General features: G+C 37.1%; 1 protein-coding gene across 1 annotated transcript in view; it reads right to left on the reverse strand.

Annotated features, from left to right (window-relative positions):
* LOC121297270 (dedicator of cytokinesis protein 2-like) overlaps window positions 1–20,671 on the reverse strand; it is a 77,740-nt gene that overhangs the window by 40,647 nt on the left and 16,422 nt on the right. Inside the window, 5 exon segments of the mRNA XM_041223479.1 lie at window positions 4,173–4,268; window positions 9,769–9,902; window positions 18,424–18,530; window positions 18,993–19,063; window positions 19,918–20,026. Coding sequence (XP_041079413.1) covers window positions 4,173–4,268; window positions 9,769–9,902; window positions 18,424–18,530; window positions 18,993–19,063; window positions 19,918–20,026 — 517 coding nt within the window.

Genomic DNA, 20,671 nt, shown 5'->3' on the forward strand with positions numbered 1-20,671 from the left:
AGGGACAACGTGAAGAGAGTGTTGCTCACAGCTGCCCTACGTAATGACGAAAACAAACTGCTCTCAAAAGGCAAATACAAAACTAAAAATAGAAATTATGTTCATGTTCACCCTCAGTTATTTATCTGCAAAAATGGCAAGAGATTGTATTTTCATGCAACAACACCCAGAGGACGTTATTAGCGATTATAAATGGGTATTATAAGTTCTAATGCTGTCTCTGTATGAAATATGAACCAAGTTGAAAATTAATCCAGCTGCTTCAAATGCCCTCAAATGGTCTTTTATAGGAAGTAAGTGGCTTAAATGATAGGTATATATAGATTAGCATTTATGTTTCAAACTATTTGGAGCAGAATGGTCCCTGGTCAGAGCAAGAACCTCAAACATGTTTTTTTTTTCTTTCTTTGTTTCTGAAAAGTCTATATTATCAAGCCCCTGCCATGATGGCTTCAGTTGATATCATCTTTTAAAAGAGTGCTTTATACTGATTTACTGCACACACATTGCAGTTTAGATGCACATTTGAGTTGTAGTGCAATAAAGTGCAGTTATATGTTAGTCACACTATAGTGTGAGGAAATTCTCTTATTTACTGCTCTGTCGCTTCCTTCTTCTTGAGAACAACGCAAACGGAGCATCTCACAGATAATCCCCTCATCAGAACACATTGACCTCACACAGCAAACTTTCAACAGCAGCAAGCAAGTACTTTTATGAAACTGATAAAACATTACCTGGCATAATGAGTTTTGAGCTGCTCTACAAAATATTCAGACTCTACAGCCACCTCTCTCAGACAGATCAGTTATTTTCAAAAAGTCACAAATCAGATGTCATTTACAAGTTAATAAAAGTCCATGGTTTGCCTGCTTGATTCCAGGCAATAATCCTGTGGCCTCTCAAAGCCTCTTCTCCTGAGAGTCTCTCACAATTGCATAATTTACAATTGACCCTACTACAGAACAGATGCCCAGGCTGAGGTACAATGTCAAGCATTTCAGAACTATACTAACTTTAATTGTTGTAGAAAAGTTGAATTGAGATGCAAATATATGGATTGTTCCTGCAGTATTGGTTGCTGGGTGTGCTATGTGTGTGTGTATGTGTGTGTGTGAGAGGTGGTGTTAGTTTTCTTATTAAAAAGCTAAGAAACCCAATGGGTGTTAGTGCATTAACTTGAAGCCAACCTGTGAACACATCTGATAATGAGCTTGTCACACCTTCATGATAACACCGTGTAACAAATTTTTTTTTTTTTTTGGTTCCTGGGTAGTAAGTGTTATTTCCTAATTGCTTATGCCTCAAAAGTATAGAAAATGGCTATTATTCCCCACAAACTTTGCTTTTGTGACCAGGACAGTGATATTTTGAAATTTACCTATTTTCCAGAACATTCCAGATAGACTCAGTGCTGAGTAAACTTGGAGTAACTTCTAGAACTTTCTAGAACTTTCCAGTAATATAAATAGTAGTATAAATACAGGGGCCTTAAGCCCACCAGTTCAGTTTAGTTCCAGCTGCCTAAGTGCATACATATCTGCATTTTTCTGGGAGGTCATAGGAGACTTCAAAATGGTGGCATTCCTGATGGGTCTCCAAGGCGGTTTTACCAAGTTTCCCTGCTATCTTTGCCTTTGGGACAGCAGGGACACCAAGGCGCACTACCACAGGCGGGACTGGCCACAGCGGACCGAGTTCTCTGTGGGGAGGAACAACGTCAAGTGGGAGCCACTGGTGGACCCCCGAATGGTGCTGATGCCACCACTGCACATCAAATTGGGCCTTATGAAACAATATGTCAGAGCTCTAGATAAGGAGTCGGCAGCGTTCAAGTACCTTCAAGACTTCTTCCCTAAGCTGTCTGAGGCAAAAGCCAAATCCGGTGTCTTCGTCGGACCACAGATAAAGAAAATCCTGCAGTGCAATGAATTCCCCAAGAAGCTCACTAGTAAGGAGAAAGCGGCTTGGAACAGCTTTGTCGCAGTGGTTCGGGGCTTCCTGGGCAATCACAAGGCCGAAAACTATGTGGAGCTGGTTGAGACTCTGGTGAAGAACTACGGCACAATGGGCTGTAGGATGTCCCTCAAAGTCCATATCCTTGATGCTCATCTTGATAAATTCAAGGACAACATGGGAGTGTACTCGGAGGAGCAAGGCGAACGCTTCCACCAGGATATACTGGACTTTGAACACCGCTGCCAAGGACAGTATAACGAGAACATGATGGGAGACTACATTTGGGGGCTGATTCATGAAAGTGATTTACAGTATAATCGTAAATCTTGAAAAACTACTCACTTCTAAATCTTTTGTAGTCATTTTTGTATTACTTTACTATAAATACATGTTAATTTGGATTCATATGTTGTTTTCTCATTGGAAATAGGTAAATTTCAAAATATCACTGTCCTGGTCACAAAAGCAAAGTTTGTGGGGAATAATAGCCATTTTCTATACTTTTGAGGCATAAGCAATTAGGAAATAACACTTACTACCCAGGAACAAAAATTGTGTTACATAGTGTAATATATCAGACATAAGTTCATATCTATGTAAAAAGAACAGGGTGAACCAACAAATATGGGTAAAACTTTAGTTTAGGAATCCATTATTAGCGGTTATACTCAATCTTTACATGTGTTATTCATTATGGTATTTCACATATATAGTTATATACTGTTTGTGGTTAAATTGGTTGTCATATTTATAGAGGATTAACCCCATAGCAAATGTTAAAGATTGTACTCTTCACTGAAGCAAGTTTGTCCAATACAATTATAGTTTTTCAAAATATTACCAAGACATGCCCAGTAATGATTACACATCTAATTAAAAACAACAACTGATGTCTAATTAACTGGAGTGAATTCAAATTAAATAAGCATTTGAACAGCACTGTAAAAAACCCATACTTTGAAATATGTTAAATCTGTCACAACAACAAAACAATATTCTGCTTCAGCATTTATTCACACAGTAAAATGAATATGAGTCTGCCAATTAAAAATATGTCTGTTTCTGCTAATTAATAAGCATGCAATTACAGAGGAATAACAGAAACTGAACTGAAAAAAAATTGATTTCTCCTGTAGGTTAAGGGGTATCCCTGGGGTGATAATATGGAGTTCATTCAGTAGGTTAGCGGCTTGGGCTAGATATTCCTCATAAGAATAAATTTGAGGGTTGAGTACTGCAACTGTTTGCCAGCCTTCCAGATGCCTCACATACAGCAGAACAAAATGCAGCAGACAGACTGAAGATAGTAAATCTCTTTAGCTCTTAAACCAGCGAAGTATTGATTTGATTAAAATATTTTACTCCTCATTGACTGAGCTACTTAACCTATATATATATATATATATATATATATATATATATATATATATATATATATATATATATATATATATATATATATATATATAACCTATATATATATATATATACCCCAAATTTTGGACTATATGGGAAAACCTGATTATAAATCTTAAGTACTTGTAGGGCATTGAGCTCCTGATTTCCTCACTTCGGATTACAATTCTAGGTTTTATTCATATAGTTTAATAAATCAGCACCAAAGAGGCTTTATCCTAATTGGAATGTGAAGCTTGTACTGCAAATAAGCCATTCAATTATAGTGCAATTCTTACAATATAAGGCTAGAATCTCGTAGCATTTGAAAGAGAAAACAGCCACAAAATACACAACTCAGACATTTCATTTTGCTGTCTTCGCAATTTTTGTTTCCTTTCAGTAAAAGTGCCGATAAGAATTTCGAAGCACAATCTTGGAGAATTTTCCCCCCAAGGTATTTGAATAATTATTTTTTTCTTATCAGATGATCCAAGCTGTATTGTGATGTTATTGTTGTTAGTACTATACAATCATAAAGTATAATAGAGGTAAAAGGAGAAAGATGACTTTTTTTATTTCCATGTGTGTTCTCAAAAGTTGGGAAGGAATTTTTGCAGTGCTGAGTCACTCAATGCAAATGCACAAATCCAAGAGAGCAAACAAAAGCCCTCTGCATCAAAACAAGCACAACATCATCAACAGCAGCATGGTTTCCTTGGAAATACAGTACCGAGACTGTTAACAGTTCAGAGGGGGAAGCATGCTGATTATATTGAACTGTATGGGATTGCTTGAAAAGGTTTTGAAAGACTCACGATAAGATTATGGTCTCTGCCCATAATAATCACAGTCTTGTTGACCGTCCGCAGCAGCTGCATCACAATCTCTTGAATATGGTGGTGTGTATGTCCCTGAAAAACAAAACCAGCACGCTCATTAGCATGAATGTACAGTGTGCGCATTTACGTGATCCACTAGACTTACTTTACTGTGTGAAAACTGCGAGCAGCTTTTCAGCAACAATCATAGGAAGGATTTCAATAACCTCCAAGGGGCACAATAGTGGGTGCCCACCTTACTGGCTTGCTCCTTAATGCTGTGGCTGCACTGAACATGGTGCCAATCCCTGTTTGCAGCACAGCACAGAGACCTGGACCAGAGGACACCATTGGGAATTGAGCACAGACAGACTTAAGATCAAGAGTGGTGAGTGAATGAATGGGTTACCAAGCCATTTCTGAGTCATTAGAATTCTTTAAGAGCCGACTAGACAAAGTTCTTGAATCGATCAGCTACTAGGTACTGGACAAGTGGTGATAGGCTGAATGGCACCTTTCTATTTGTAACTTCTCCTTTGTTCTTATGTTCTAAACAGCCTTCCGGGTTCATGATGGATTGAGCCTGCAGAAGTGTGCAATATATTGTGATAAGAAATTGATCTGCCTCAATGGCCAACATAACAAAAACCTTCTATACTAGACAAGACACACCTTGTGCAATGCAACAGGAGCTGTGAATTGAGGGCTTTGGTAGCAGGTCACACCAATTGTTTGGTCAGTCAGTGTATGTCAGAAACCAGTACAGGTACCAGTACATTAAACTGTACTAAACCAGGGAGACAACCCACTAGGACCATGCTACGATGCTGTTCTTTGAGCAGGTGTTGCCCTGACTTCTTAGAGTATCCTGTGGGTTTTTTGTTAGCAAACTCAGACACTCTCTGGTTTGTACCCTACTTTTCTGTAAAAGGCCCAAGTTGCCCGAGAAAGCCTCCTTCTGAACTGTCAAACTGTAACTCCACAGGGAAACTCAGTGAACAGATAACAGGGGAGCCCCCAGCAGTCCTACAGAATGTCATTGCAGATTTATTGGAGCAGCTCACTTCCATAGTAGTCCACGCATAGGATGGCTCTCACAAAAAGAAATAGGAGAGGAGCACCACTGTTCCAGTTTATTCTCTGGACTAGGAAAGGCAGTCTGAAGAGGTGAGATATACACCTGGGTGTGCTGAAAAGCTGGCATTGCCATAAGTTCTTTGTGGTAACCCCTGTGAATTAATCACCTGAAATACTGAGTTTCATTCAACAGAAACATTTTCTATTGAAAGTTAAACTGAGCCACTGATTTTCCACTACCATTCGTGAAAAAACTAAAATAAGATGTTATTTTATAAGGATAAAGCAGTATTTTAACCATTTTCACTATGCAAATCTCATTTCCAAATTGGGGTTTAAAATACACTAGCTGAAACCTAAAGATAAAAAGATCTGTGCCTCCATCCGTGTTTAGATTACAAAGTTTATTTTTAAAAAAGCGCACAGCATGCTTACTGTTTAAGGTCTTATTTTCATGGACAGATTGCAGTGCCCCTGAGTGTTTTCTACATGAATACACTGTTTTAAACAGTGTTTTTATTGCTTATTGCTTTCAGATCTGCCCAGGGGTCTGTCGTTGCATTAGTACTGCCATCACTATGATGTGCCCATGCTGGTCAGAGCTGGCACACATTCAACAATTTAAAGACACACAGTTTCAATAATCCTCTTAAAGGTGTAGTGACTAATAAAGTGTTAACTTTATTTAAGATGGTTGTTATATCATAAGCCAATATGAGCTCTGAGACTGATTGCAGTAAATGGTATTTGTTTTATTGTATGGCTGTATAGCTTTCCATATTTCTGCTGCAAGTAGAAGTAGCTACTCTTGTAACCCAATATATTTTTGCATTGTATTTTTTGCAGATTTAGAATGCTTTTTCCATGGTTATTCTGTGCATTGATCATAGTTTGTTCTGGTTTGCCACGTTTATCGATATGCTTTACCATACCTTGCTTTTTTACAATGTTTACCTGTGCTTTACCATGCATTCACTAGACTTTATTACACCATGCTATGCTTTTACTATAGGAAACTTGAATAATACTGTAGGAACTTAATTGTGTTGTCAAAGTTAAAACTACCTTTGGGGAATGAAAACAGAACTGCCAACAAGGCATGACAATCTGATAAGATTCCTGGACGCTGCTAACAGCTGCACAGGGAAATCACTAGAACTACTCTGCAATGTGCTTTTTGTTTTTACTTAAAAGTTTGCTCTAACATAAATATGATCTAGTGAGTAGAAGGTGCCCCCCCCCCCCAAAAAAAAAACAAACCAAAACATTAATTTAATTCCACAGCTGCCATCCTACTCTAGTCCCTGTATCTTCACAAATATGTTGTGTTTCATTAAAATCTCTCAGTTGAACAGAAGGATTTTCTCTCACTGCACAGATGCTCAAGTAATCAGGGCTGCGTGTTTCCAAGTAATAAAGAAAAAAAAAAGACTTGAATGAACATTTGCATGCTGTTTAGCAAGAAACCTAGGGACTCCTGCTGTATTGCATTTTATGTTAGCTTCTCAGATACCCATGCTGTATTGCATTTTATGCCCCTTAATCTTTGTCTAAATATATGACTATTTTTAATAAGTTAATATTGTAAGTTATTTTTTAGGTGTCTCTTATTGTATAAGATATATCATCTCATGTAGTTTGGGCTAGAGGACTGCGGAGACAAGTCTGAAATCATGCCTTCTATTATAAAGACAGACATCCTACAAATGATATATTAGCTTATTGTAAATCACAATAACATATCTTGTACTCAGGGGCATATATTTTTCAATGTGGGAAAATTGCAGGAAAATGTAATTGTCCACATTAAATGTATATTTTATTCTATGTATCTGTTTGCAAGTTAAGATCCACTAGAATTTTTCATACACCATGTGATTTTTACCTGAACCTCAGAAGATTCTGCCCTTTATTCATAGGATCCAATTTAATACTGTGTTTCATACAACAATTTTTACACTTAAATGAACTACTGTCTTGTGACAGATCATCAGTAGTTAAAAGGGGTCCCCATCCTTTAATTTCTTTTCCCTGTTCAGCTTCCTCACGCAAGAGGTAAAGAATGAAAGGAAAAGACTCTTTTAGACTACTGCATCTTAATTTGTGTTCAACTTCTCACGTATGATGTTAAAGCAATTGTTTTTTTTTTTCCCATCAGACACTTATAATATGAAAATTGAAGTTTAAAAATTATTTTGCACAAAACAAGCACTAATATACTGGGCTTGATGCCTTTCTGTAAATGATCATCACAAAATCAGCATGCTAATAAATCCATACACAGTAACATGATGCAGAACTGTCATCCCTGATCATGGGAATAGAATTATACTTGATGACTTGTAATGATACACTGTACTTCTTTTCATGCTGACACAGTGGCAGTAATCATGTTTAGCATACTGTATGCCTTTGCCTTCACCTCTAATGTAGGAGCGAGGGGAATAACAAGTAAACTTGGTGTCCCTGAATTAGCATTGCTTCACATGATGTAAAGTAAACATAACCATGACAACTGCCAGTGAAACAAAAGAATCAGCAAAAAAGAGAGAACAATCTGTTCGCAGCTGCGTCTGCTGTTGCTTAGCGCATTATGGTCTTCAGCAGTTGCTGTAAACAGCAGTGTTTCTTAATTAGGACCCTTCGAGCATCAAGGTTATCAAAACTAACACTGCTGACAGTGCATCTGAGTCTTCATAGTGAGTTGTTGTCTTTAAAAGTAGGCTTGTGGGCACATATCACTGGTCTAGAACATTGTAACTAACAAGAATCATATTTTTTCAATACAGGTGATTAGTGTTTAACATAAAAAACATGCATAAGCCATCATATGTTGGCCCTCAACCATTGGTATTAATCAGGGCCAATAGTCATAGTGTCAGGGGAGGGCAGTGTGTTCTGGCTGTGAATTTATGCAACAGAAGATACAATGATTGTCACATTGGTCCTGTTGGGTTTTCAGGGATGGTTTCTCCTCACCATGCTACAACTGCACCCATTGATAAAAAAAAAAAAAAATGATGCTGGGATGTGTTGATATGTTCTTTATACATATTACTGCAGCCTCTAGTTGATGATGATTATTACAAGTAAATAGTAAGGTAACAGCACTTTGTCTTTATCCCACTGTAATGCAGTGTCCAGTAGCAATTATTTTTCTACAGCACAGTGTAATTAAACTACAGGGTGAATAAGGCATGGAAACTTGACCAGCAATATTATAAATCTGTAACTGGAAAGTAAAAGACAGAGGTATATTATATAAGGGATTAGTGTTGAGATGTTCTGGGGAATAGAAATGCAATTTGAAGACTAGGGGATGCAGGTTTTATAGGAAATTATTTCATTCTGCTGCCAAAAGTGGTACCCTATTATAATGTTAACAGAGGTGTGCTTAGTGAGATGATAAATCACCAGACTTATAAAGACATCTGACTCTCCGCTGATCCATCTGGATTCCAACAGAGCCTCAGCACTGGCCAGACTGATTACAAGTTCACTGGTTGCCAAGAAAAAAAATCTCAAAAATTGCATTTCCAGCTAGAAATGAGTTCTATATTTAAAGGTGATGGAAGTACTGTTTAATTTTCCCTGACGTTGGCTGAAAGGGAGCAGCTATGAAGATGTAATACAGTTATTAAAATGAGTGCAATTTGTTTTTATTTTCTCCCCATCTTGCAGCCCCAGAGGTTGGGGGTTTGAATATAATCCAGGCCGACCCATAAGAAGAAAACAGCAGGTGAAAGTGTAGTGAACTGACACAAAACACAAGAGCAGTAGGGATTGCTCAACTACTGTTTATCTACACCAGAAACAATGAAAGAGCAAACACACAACAGGATTTTTAAGAGGTGAAAAATATTAAAAAAATCACTTTAACACTGGTAATAATGCATACCTATTGTAGCCTATAAACATAGGGAAATAATGTTCCAGATTACTATGCTTAACATTTACTGTGTGTGTATATATTGGTAAAGAAACCAGACACACAGCAGACACTTATACAACTTCAGTTTTATTTAAATATGAACTGACCCATTCTTTGGAAGCTTGACTTTTTAAAAAGTAAAAAAAAAAAAAAAATGCAACTATTAGTTTTCAAACAGTACAGTAGCATTAAGACGCACTTTGGAGCACTTCAGAAAATGCTCCTATCACAATAAAATGCCACCTGTTTAGTACAGTAACAAAAGCTTAGCAATCTGACCTATGGAGCTTTATGTTTAAAAGTTCTTGAACCACAGGATTCAAGGGCAGATGGCGACAAAACCCTGGAAATCCCATTGTGAGGAAGAATGCACTAAGTGGGAGTAGTTTTTAGAGTCACAAGAAGATACACAAAGCTAAAAACTTCACACCTGGAAGTAACTTAGTGACTCAGCACAGAGAAACAAGCATTGGAAAGCTGGCAAATTTAATCCAGTTTAGAGGAGGTGCGAGTGTTGTTACTCGATGGATCTGAGAGTGAAGACCAGAGGTCCCGAGTACCTGAAAGCTCTGAGAGAAAACTCACCACGTCTTTGCAGCTCAGCACCTCCAGCACATTGTTGAGCAACATCACGCAGTACTCAGCAGAGACGTCCCCATGCTTATCCAGAAGCACATGTAGCTCCTGCAGCATCATGGGTAACAGCACATCGCGACACTCTGCAGGCAAGAGAAAGACACCTCAACGACATTGACACAACTCTCATATTATAGGCTTTATACACTAAAAAAACCACTTTGCATCCACACTGATAAATTACAAGCTGCTCTTGTATGCTAAACAAATCTTTAACTAGGCCCTGTTTGTTTATCATAGGCAACGTCTGTCTCAAGGACGGCTTCCATTGTCAAGACAACATTAAAGAATTTGGTAGATATCCAGTAGATTTTTTTTTTTTTAAATTAAACACCCTGTACATTGAAAACATCAGACAAGTCAATGGTGGGACTGTGTTACAAAATCACTATGTTAAAAGAAAGATAGTAATTATGAAAATGTTATGCAAACAATATTCTAATAAAATATTCAATGAGAACAGGCAGGCTTGCTGACTTTTAGCTCTCTGTGTTCCAAGCTTTAATTATTTTTTAATTCAAAACAAACTATTTATAGTTGAAGTAATTTGCTGTGCTTTTTTTAAACAAATTATTTCTTATCACAGTTTTAACTAGTATGCACTGTTCTTTATCAATTGTATGTGTAATAAAAAAAAAAAAAATCTAAGAATTTCAGTAAAAAGTAATTAAAATTCAAATCTTACTCATAATAGGTTCACATACAGCAATGCATTTATTTCCAGTGTCAAGACATTGGATAAAACATCTTATAATGCACCAAAAGGATGCTTGATCTCTGTGTGGTTTGACAAAAGCTTATTAGGATATACTTTTAAATCATATACCTTTTCCCAATATTATATTTCTTACCTTTTTTATATTCTATAATGTGGGTATTGATTGATTCCCAGTCTCTCTTTCTGCTTAGATTATTTGCCATGCTTGCTAACTATTGCAGCAAAAAATGGTTCTTGAAAAACTGATTTTGAGGAAGTAAGGTGGGGAAACATATTAGAGTAGCACAGAATTCGATACAAGCTTCACAGCACTAGCTAAAATGCTTCCCCACCTCACTATCACAGTATTGAAAAGCAATGTTTACTGGAATAGCCTTTGAACTTTGCTGAGACACCACAGGTTAAATTCATAATATTAGGACTATTTTCTTATGAAAGGTGAGATGAGTATTACTATTATTGCTGACAAAGCACCACCAGGACATCTCAATTATGTCCCCTAATCTCAAGAAGACCAGGCATGAATACAAACAGCCCTCTGTTAATATATTTGGGTTTAATACTTTTGTGGGATTCAGAGCAAACCAATATCTTTACAGCCTTCCTCTGGTCTGGCAGAATTGCGGTACATTATTGTTGAGTTGTAAGTATTGATCAAAGCTGCTCTTCTCCATAATCCCTATGTACAGTGTTGACTTTAATTTATGTGTGAGTGCTCCACTGGAAAATCATGTTGACTGTTGTTTAATATAACAGGCGAAAGAGACAGAGAGATGAAGAGTTAAACTCAGTGCTTGTGAAAGATGGGAGATTGACAGGGTTAGTATTGTCGTTGCAGACTGGCTGGATGTCTGATAGTCTATATGTACAGGTTCGTGTTTCAAGCCTCTTCTCACAGGCCCTGAGATCTTAGCTTAGTTAACTTAGTTAACTAACCAAGAGCTAAAACTGAATTCACACTGTGCCAATAGATCAGGGGTGACCAAAGTTGACCCTTCCACTCCTGGTCTTTGTTCTAACCCGGTTCTAAATTATTTAATTGAACTAATTAAACCTCCACCCAAACCTGAAGTTTACCTATTAAACCTGGAATGGACACCCCTGTTATAAATTCACTTTATGTTAAAAAAAAAAAAGAAAGTGAGTGGTTTCTTTTATTTGTGCCTTACTTTTGAAGTTGCATAGTTCCTTAGCAACAAGGAAACAGCTTGCTATATAAAGGCAGTGGCTATGACCTATTTCTCTGGTTTCCTCCTCTGGTCTGTGCGACCTGTTTCCGGGCACAGGAGCTCTTCTAATTAATGTCAACAGTCCAGAGGAGATACATTTAGGCGGTTTGACGTGACAATCCAGATCACAAAGTTTAAAGAATTAATATGGCCAGACATTCACATGAATTTCAGTACAGTTTCAAGAGTATTTTTCATTTTAATATTTAATGAAATGTTACAGAGATGACACACTGGTTTGTAATCATGTTATTCAACATGTAAATAAATAATTACAATAAAACAATACTCTTTTAATACCAACCTTATTTGACTATTTTTATTATACCGTAATGTTAATAAACTGGTCAATAAATCATCTATGGGGGGGTGGGTAACAACAGGAGGATTAATACAAAGTTGAAGAGCAGCTGTATTATTCTAATATTCTCTCAATGTTCAGCTTGAATTCTCCAGTTTCCAGTCACTGTAATGAGTGATGGATATTGTCAGCTGCTATGAGTTTTATTGATGGATTGTCTTTTGCCAGCTGTGTCCTTAGGATCTGCTCGGCTCTGTCCTGTCAGACTGAGGTCAATTCTGCACTGCCTAACTTAATGCTTCTGACAGTCTATTGGTACACAGAACTACCAGTACAAAGCGCTGGCAAGCAGACTCCATTAGTAAGCATTGTTTCACAAAATCCTCAGACTTGGAGAAGAAGCCGGAATCAAAAGCTTTCAAAATTAATCAATATGCTGGCTGCATAGAGAAAAGGAAAAAGCAAAGAGCAGATCGAATTTCAGCTCTGCTTGGTACCTGCCTCTGTACTGTAGTTTTTTTAATAGGAGGAGAGTGTGGAGAAGGATACAGAGAGCTGGCTGGGAGTGAATGTAACATTCCCATTGGAGTGACAGGGATCTTGTTGTGTCAGGATTAATTGAATGCGATATCATCCTCAGATAAGAACATCTATTTGCCACAATGTAGAAAGGCCCTGGGAACTGTTTGTTGTGCATTGTTCCAGCAATATCACAAATTATATCTGCCTGCCTTAATAAGAACTTTCGGTAACACTTTATATTGCATGGCATAAATGAAATGAATATTAAATAGATATGCAATTGCATATTAAATTAATGTTAAATTAATATTTAATAAATATACAATAGCTGGTTTCTTGCTAAATGTTAATCAAAAGTCAATAGAAAATGTAATTGCATATCACCTCCATTCATATTAATATTTCCCATTGTTTACATGTTTTTTTTTTAAATTGAAAATACAGTTAATCTGGCTTAAATGTTAATGAAAAGTGACAAGGAATAATTGATCGTAAATATAATATAAACTGCATATCTACTAAATATTAATTTAACATTAATTTAATATGCAATTGCATGTCTATTTAATATTAATTTATGCCACGCAATGTAAAGCGTTTCCAAATTTTCTATAGTAAAATCTGTACCATCTATAGCTACAAGTGCACGTAATCCTCAATTGAGTCAGAATCTACATTGCAAAACCCAAAGATGCCATTTAAGATAGATAGTATGTTGTCAGGGTCTACTGAAATTGATTGAAAGGTCCTTTGTATGGAGAGTGCCCTACATCATGCCTCGTCATCATTATTGCTGTAATCCCTTTTAATAGAACCAAGTTCACAGAAATCGGTATTGGGTTTAACTTGTATGCAGAATCATTTTCTAGAGATCATTTCATGTGAAGCAGCATACTATTAAATATAGCTTAAGCATCAACAATAATCCCTGGACAACTGTTTTTTGTAAGAGAAGGGAGGGAGGAATTCTATCCCAGCCTCCTGCTGTTTCTGCAGTACTGTAAGTCTGACATCCGCCCAGCTCTTGAACATGCACTTGTCAAGTTACACTCTCTGCGGAAAGGTAGCGCAGAGACTCAATGTGAAGCCTGTTCTATTAATACTGCGCCCTGCCGCTGTGTGTGTTCACAAACAAGCTGCCTTACAGAAGAATAAACCTTCTCTAAAAGTAACTGTTCTGTACAGACAGGCCCTCCCTACACTGTCTAAGAACATGAAAAGATTCAGTATATTTGTGGATTCTTTGTAGGCAACTGGGATATGTGTACGCGTGCGTGTGTGTGTCTGAGTGTGTGTGTGTGTGTGTGTGTGTGTGTGTGTGTGTTAAAAATTGGAAACACCTGCCATATCATTATCAGCTGGGTGTAGGGCCACCAAGGTCAGCCACGATGACAGTGTCAGTGAGTTTATAAGGTGTTTAAATTGTTCTGGAGGAATACATTACCATATCATTCCTTTTGAATGCTATTTTCAACTGTCTATCAAAGGCTTTGAGATTGTCAGTCTTCAAAATGACTTTCAACATATTAAATACAGCTTTGTGGTCCTCCATTCATTCCCACCCCCACCCAAAATACTGTAATAACAAATAGAAATCTTAAAAACATTTTAAAGCCCATTTCTTTGACATGATCCTATCAACCCCCACAAATAACTGGATGTTAATAACTGAGAGAGCTGAGTTGCAGAGTTGTGTTAATATACATTCAGTAGTCTCAATGCTCCTCCACATCCATATTTCATCCTTCTCCACTGTCTGCTCTTAAGTAATGTGTGGAAACAGGCGCTCATAAAGGGAAGAGATCCAATGCCTGTTGGCAGAGTCTAATAATGCAGCTAGCCTGCAAACACATTATCAGACAGAGCCTCTGTAGCCTAGAGAGCCTCCCTGCAGCCAATAAGCCTGTAAAAATTCATGTCACAGCGCTTTAAAAAAAGGGTTGGATTCTACTGTAGCCTTTAATGTTTTAAAATATCCAAACAATCTTAGCCCCTTCATTAACTCATAAGAGTAAAGGGATTGAAACGACAATTTCATATTTATTTGTTTTGTTTTTTTCACCTTAGGGTTTTAGGGTTTCTACAGTTATAAGATTTAATATTTCATGTTTTCCCAGGGGCGATCAGCTAGCTGTTGACTGCAAACAACTGCACAATATTTTATTTTACAATTGCATCTGACTTTTTCACCTTTCATCTATAATTAGGCTTTTTTTTTTTTTTTTTACAAATCTATAACCTAATAAAGAGAAAACTACAAATTAAAGACTAGGTTTCAGATTATTGCTTTGCTTATTCTTTGCTAGAAATCAAGGAGGTTTTAAATGATGGGCTTGCCATCAGTGTACACTCTGTGTTGGGTAAGCTGAAAAGAAAATCAGTCCAGTCAACAAGTGAAAATAATCAAATGCACAACAATAAACTAGATGACTGCAAGAACGAAATGCAATTAGGATCATCGATAAGCAAATCATGTATTTTGAAATACAAATTAATCAAAACAGAATCAGGCTCAACCAAGATATGAAGGTAAAAACAAGTGCCATTGTTTTGTGATTAACAGCTTTTTTTTCAGGAAAAAAAAGAAGCAACATTCAACTATTTCACTATTTCAACTCCTGACTTCATGCATCTGTGGCAAGGCATGTTCACAACACAATGTAACACATGAAATATAGCGATTATAGCATATCAGTTTTAATACACTTTTTAAAGTGGGGGTACTGAAAGCCATTGAGTATATGCTAGAAGCCATGCAAAGCCAAGGGGTGCTGCCGCACCCCCAGCACCCCTAGTTCCAGCACCCTTGGATGAGGACGATTGAAAGATACAGGAAGAAAAGGGAAGCAGAGCAAGCCAGCACTGTTAACCTGGTTTAAATTGCCTCTGGCACATAAATACCTCCTTGTTTATTCTCACACAGAGGGTCTGTTTTTAAAGAGATTCATATTTATTACATTTTTTATATGGAACTTGATGCAGCGCTTACTGGCATTTATAATCATGCAGATTGCTGAAGGAACAGCTTGAAAACTTCACTTCACTTGAGTAGAGAACTGCAGTGGCATCTCACTTTGAACAAAGAGGAAACAGGTCTGGGTACATTTTAGAATCAACTTGTTAGTTCATTTAAAAGCCAAACAAGTTTAAAATTTATTTATAATATATATATAATATATATATATATATATATATATATAGCATATATATATATATATATATAGCATATGCATTATGGTATAGTTTTTTTTTTTATTTGCAGTAGCAAAGCACACTTCTACTGACTAAGATGGCTTAATAGAACAGTAGACATTGTCTTTTGTACATTTAGAGTCTAAACATATACCGGTAAACTCATAAATGAATTCCAGGTGTCAGCTGTTGAGTGTTGCTCATTGTGCTCAATGTGGCAATCATGCAATGCATGTCAATTTTAAACACTGTTAAAGAGTAGTGTTTTGGTTCTGGGAACTTTAAAGTGTCTGGGATTCAAAATAATGATTTATTTGTTTCTGTTTACTAGGGCTGTTGCTTGATTGTAAATGTGGTTAGGATGAAAAGAGATTCATGAGATTTGTTTCGGTGCATTCTTTTTTTTTTTTCGTTTTACAAACCAGACCCATTCAAAGAATTAACATTCAATTAACTTTCACAATCAAAGTACATGAACAAAGCACACATTATAGTTCTATATTATTTTTCATAGAGCTATGGTACCAATAAAAGGGAACCAAGCTGGTTATAGTAAAGCTGGAAGAACTATCAATATTTTTGTGTTCAGCTATATGACTTACAATTTCAAGCTTAACACTTACAATTCAACATTTGTATCCTTCCCTATACAGCACAGTGCCTTCAGGCTTAGGTAGATAGAACAGGCCCATCTTACATTTAGTTACTATAAATGTTTTTAAATCATTATTCATCTTACTGCCTGTGGCTTTCTAACCAAAGGGTTTCCAAAATAATTGAACAGTAAGAATGCAACTGAAACAGACTGACACCAACTCTGAAAGCTCCAGAACAATGCAACATAGTCGGCCTGACTCAAAGGGAAACAATGTTGTTATGCGTTTGTAGCTGTCAGTTTGGGTTTTACAGAGAAATCTCTAAAGCATTTACAAAGTTTAAGTTACTGTTTCAAAAACTCAGTGAAAATGATGTTCAATAAAGAAAGTATTTTAAGAATGATTAATAGAATGTTACAACATTGTTTATATATATATATATATATATATATATATATATATATATATATATATATATATATATATATATATATACACATACACACTAATCTAAGTTAAGTACAGCTTAGCTTTGCCCCTTGCCTCTCAGTCCTTTATTAGGCACACTGGCTCTAAGTTGCTAAGCTATAAACACTAAGTTATACTGTCACCTAGTCCTTCAGCTCCAACAACAAGGCCAAATTGCCTCTCCTTATCTATGACAAGTACCTACTGTAAACATAGTCACTGCCTCCCAGTCCCACAGCTCTAACCCCTAGGTCAGACTGCCTCCAAATCACTCAGCTCTTAGCCCCTAGGACACACTGCCTCCAAATCACTCAGCTCTAAGCCCCTAGGACACACTGCCTCTAAGTCCTTCAACTTTAAACACAAGGCCATGCTGAATCCCATTCCATCCCCTCAAACCACTAGGCCATATTCTACCTTCTTTAGCTCTCACCTACAAATATATTTTTTAGATAATTTCTCAGTCAGTCAGTTTTTACCTGAACTTTATTTTTACTCAGAGGGAATCGATTGAAGGTTGATTTTCGATGACCGCTTGTAATCAGCTTGAACTGGGATGTGATCAGTCAGACACTAATTACCAGCAGTGACTTCTGACAGCGCAGCATGGTTCACAGGGTGATGAATTAATTGCAGGCAAGTTATAAGGTAATGGGCGCCATCAATCATGCTGCACTGGCTTTAGGTGTAACACAGCTCCCAGAGCCACTGCTCTATATGTTGATCATATTGATGGATATTCTGCGGATAACTGGAGCTTAGACTAGATTTCAAGAGCAGTTTCATTATATTTTACCAATACAAAAACACATTGCGAGATTTAATTTGTGTTTTTTTATTTTAGAAACACTAAGAAATTAACAGAATTTTACAAGACACGAATTGAGCTTTCAGCAGTTTAAACACACCCCAGCAAACAAATAAATGGTGTGGAGGTGTTTCGATCAATGGAAAAATCCCTACAACATTTCCAATAGTTACAGTCATCTGGTGGTTTGAGATACTCAGTGAACCATTTAGCTGTCTGAATAGACTGTTACTACTTACATTTCACTGACAATTTGGAATGGCCACACTTACAATAAAATGAACACTATGCATGGTACATTCTTGATTGCAAGTAGTTTAGCATGTTTTAACTGCTTAGTGCAGATTAAATAGACCAAGAACCATGATATTCTCATCCTGGTGTTAAAACATTTAACCACAAATTAACATGCATTGCATGCTTCTTAGAGGGATAGTATTGACATGGTTAGAGGGCAAAACGTATAGACAATACTGAAGTTATAAAGATCCTTTGAATGAGTAAGCAGAGGTCAGGTCTACACTATGGCCTTTACAGATCCCATTGACATTTTTTAAAGAAGAGCAAGGAGTTAACTGTAATGTCATGGAAAAAAATCCAGTACAGGTCAATGAAGTTCTTGCCTGGTTCTTGTCTAATGCTTAAACAATACAAGGCTTTCATTCCACCAATCTCATTAAACAGGACAATCCTGGAAATGATCTGTTTGTCAGTGGATCTATCCTGTTTACAACAATTAAGAAAGTTGAAGGTTGTCCAGCACTCCTTACCTTGTTTCTTGAAGAGCCGGCTGCTGACAATCTCAGTCATGGACTGTACCTTCTGCTTCTGCAGCTTGTCCGGTGGGATGCAGATATAGAACTCATACAGCAGCTGGCTGTGGGGTGAGGGGGCATTTATGGGGTGAGATACAAGATCATAATTCAGAAGGGTCAGGATGTTATGCATTGGAACACAGGGAGCGTGTTTAATTATATAAACAGCATCTCACCTACACATTGTGTTGTGGCCATTTAAACACAAGGGGGATTTATTGAACGCTTGTCGGCAACACTGAATATCATTATTATTTTTTTAAATGCAGAGGAGAGGTGGCCACAACAGAACATGAGCTCTGCCAATATTGTGATCAGTAAGACAGCATCTCTATATACCCGGTGATGGAAAGACTGCCTTCTCAGCCCAGAGTCATTATTGAGGATGCATTCTGCTATCTCACAGTTGAGCTGTGTTTTTTTTTTTTTTCATTCTTTCCTCATCTCTTGACTAAAGTGCCTTTTTGATTCTTGCATTACAACTTCCAGTCAATAAATTTTCATTGCCCACCAGTGCGGTGTACCTGAGCAGCTTGGCATCGAAAACAGTCTCTACGTCATGGAGAACTGCAGGCAGATACTTCAGTGCAGCCACCTAGAGATATGAAAATGCACAAGACCAGAAAGTAGAAGATCTGTCACTTAATCCTAGAAAGCTGTCTGCTGAGTGCTGACAGGCACTTTTCACTTAACCCTGTACTTTATTTCACAAGGACAGGGAACTTTTTATTGAAAGACCTTGTTTACAAATAGTGTTTTTCATTTAAATTAGGTGTACATAAACAATTCTAAGATACATATAGAAGTACATGGGCATCCTTTAGTTTTAGGATCCTTTATAAAAAAAAAATCAGTAAAGCATATATAAAGGCTGCTTTATTGAATCTTTAAACTGTTACATTATTAACTGTTATGTTCAGCTGTTAATTGTTACTCATAATAACAGGCTATAGCAACACTATATGATTTAAAACACCCAAGACACTTATCCACGGAGGTGGGGCCAAGCCTGGGGCTTGTTGACTATCTGACCAGTATGGGTCACTGATGAATTAAACTATCCCCAGATGATTTTCTACAGTGGAGGGAAAAAAATACAGCACTCCACTTGCATGACTCACCCTGTACTCCAAGCAGAGCCTCAGGAGACCCTCTGCTTTTACCATGGTACACTGCGATAATGTTTAATAAATGTTGATCCTTGATTGTAGCTAGAAAATGAATTCCATAAATCTTTTCTTTTGTTTACTTCCATTTACTATTGAGGTTGCTATGGAGAATTTTAGTCTTTGGGTGAAATGGCTAAATCCTTTCTGAGATGAAAATGCGTGTTTACTAGAACATATGCTAATTTGTGAAGTCATGATAAGCATACAAGTTTTCCCGAAGGAACACTGAGAGGCCTGGGATTGAGAGGGTGCACGAGGGAGACTTGAGATGAGACCTGACCTGCTGTAGGATGGTTGTCTTGTGCTTGCTGTTCATTAGATTGTTGATGGATTCGAAGAGACGCCGGAGAGATTCCTCAAATTCTATCTGCTCCTTCCCTTCATACAGCCTGCAGAGAGGCAAAGACAGACAGCCTGATTCATTCAGCGTTTGTGCTGGGAAAACTTACCATGCCTTAAAGTCAGCTTATATCATGGTGAGCATGGGAACAGATCTCATAGAACGCACTCAGCTGGCATGTGCTTCAGTTTCCAAGACTTAAAAAAACTACTAATATTTCACCTGTCTCAGAATGAATATATCTACAAGCCATCCTAAACATCCTAATTAGAAATCAATCTTCTAACTTCCCAAAAGAAAGAAGCAGTAATCACAGAGGCACCTAAACATTTAACTGTTGTCAAAACCATATATACCAAGGTGCTAGCCTTAGTGTTACATAAAATGTACAGTGTAGGTCAATTTATTTCATATTCAATATGTCATCACAGTTTTGTTTTTCATATACAGTACAATTGCACTGCATGTCGCAGTAATACAATATAAAACAGTGATGGCTTTTCTGATTGGTTACAAAGATTGCCAATTTGTTAAAGCATAAGTGGATAAACATGTTTAATCTTAAATGTTTATAAAACTGAAATAAAGTAAAACCTCTAGTGTCGTTATATCCCTCCAGAACAATTGAATCAATCTTTAAACATACACCTCTAGCTGCCTACACCCGGTAAACAGCTCAAATTGTTTGCTATTA

This window comes from Polyodon spathula, chromosome 22 (assembly GCF_017654505.1).
Source record: "Polyodon spathula isolate WHYD16114869_AA chromosome 22, ASM1765450v1, whole genome shotgun sequence".
Taxonomy (NCBI): domain Eukaryota; kingdom Metazoa; phylum Chordata; class Actinopteri; order Acipenseriformes; family Polyodontidae; genus Polyodon; species Polyodon spathula.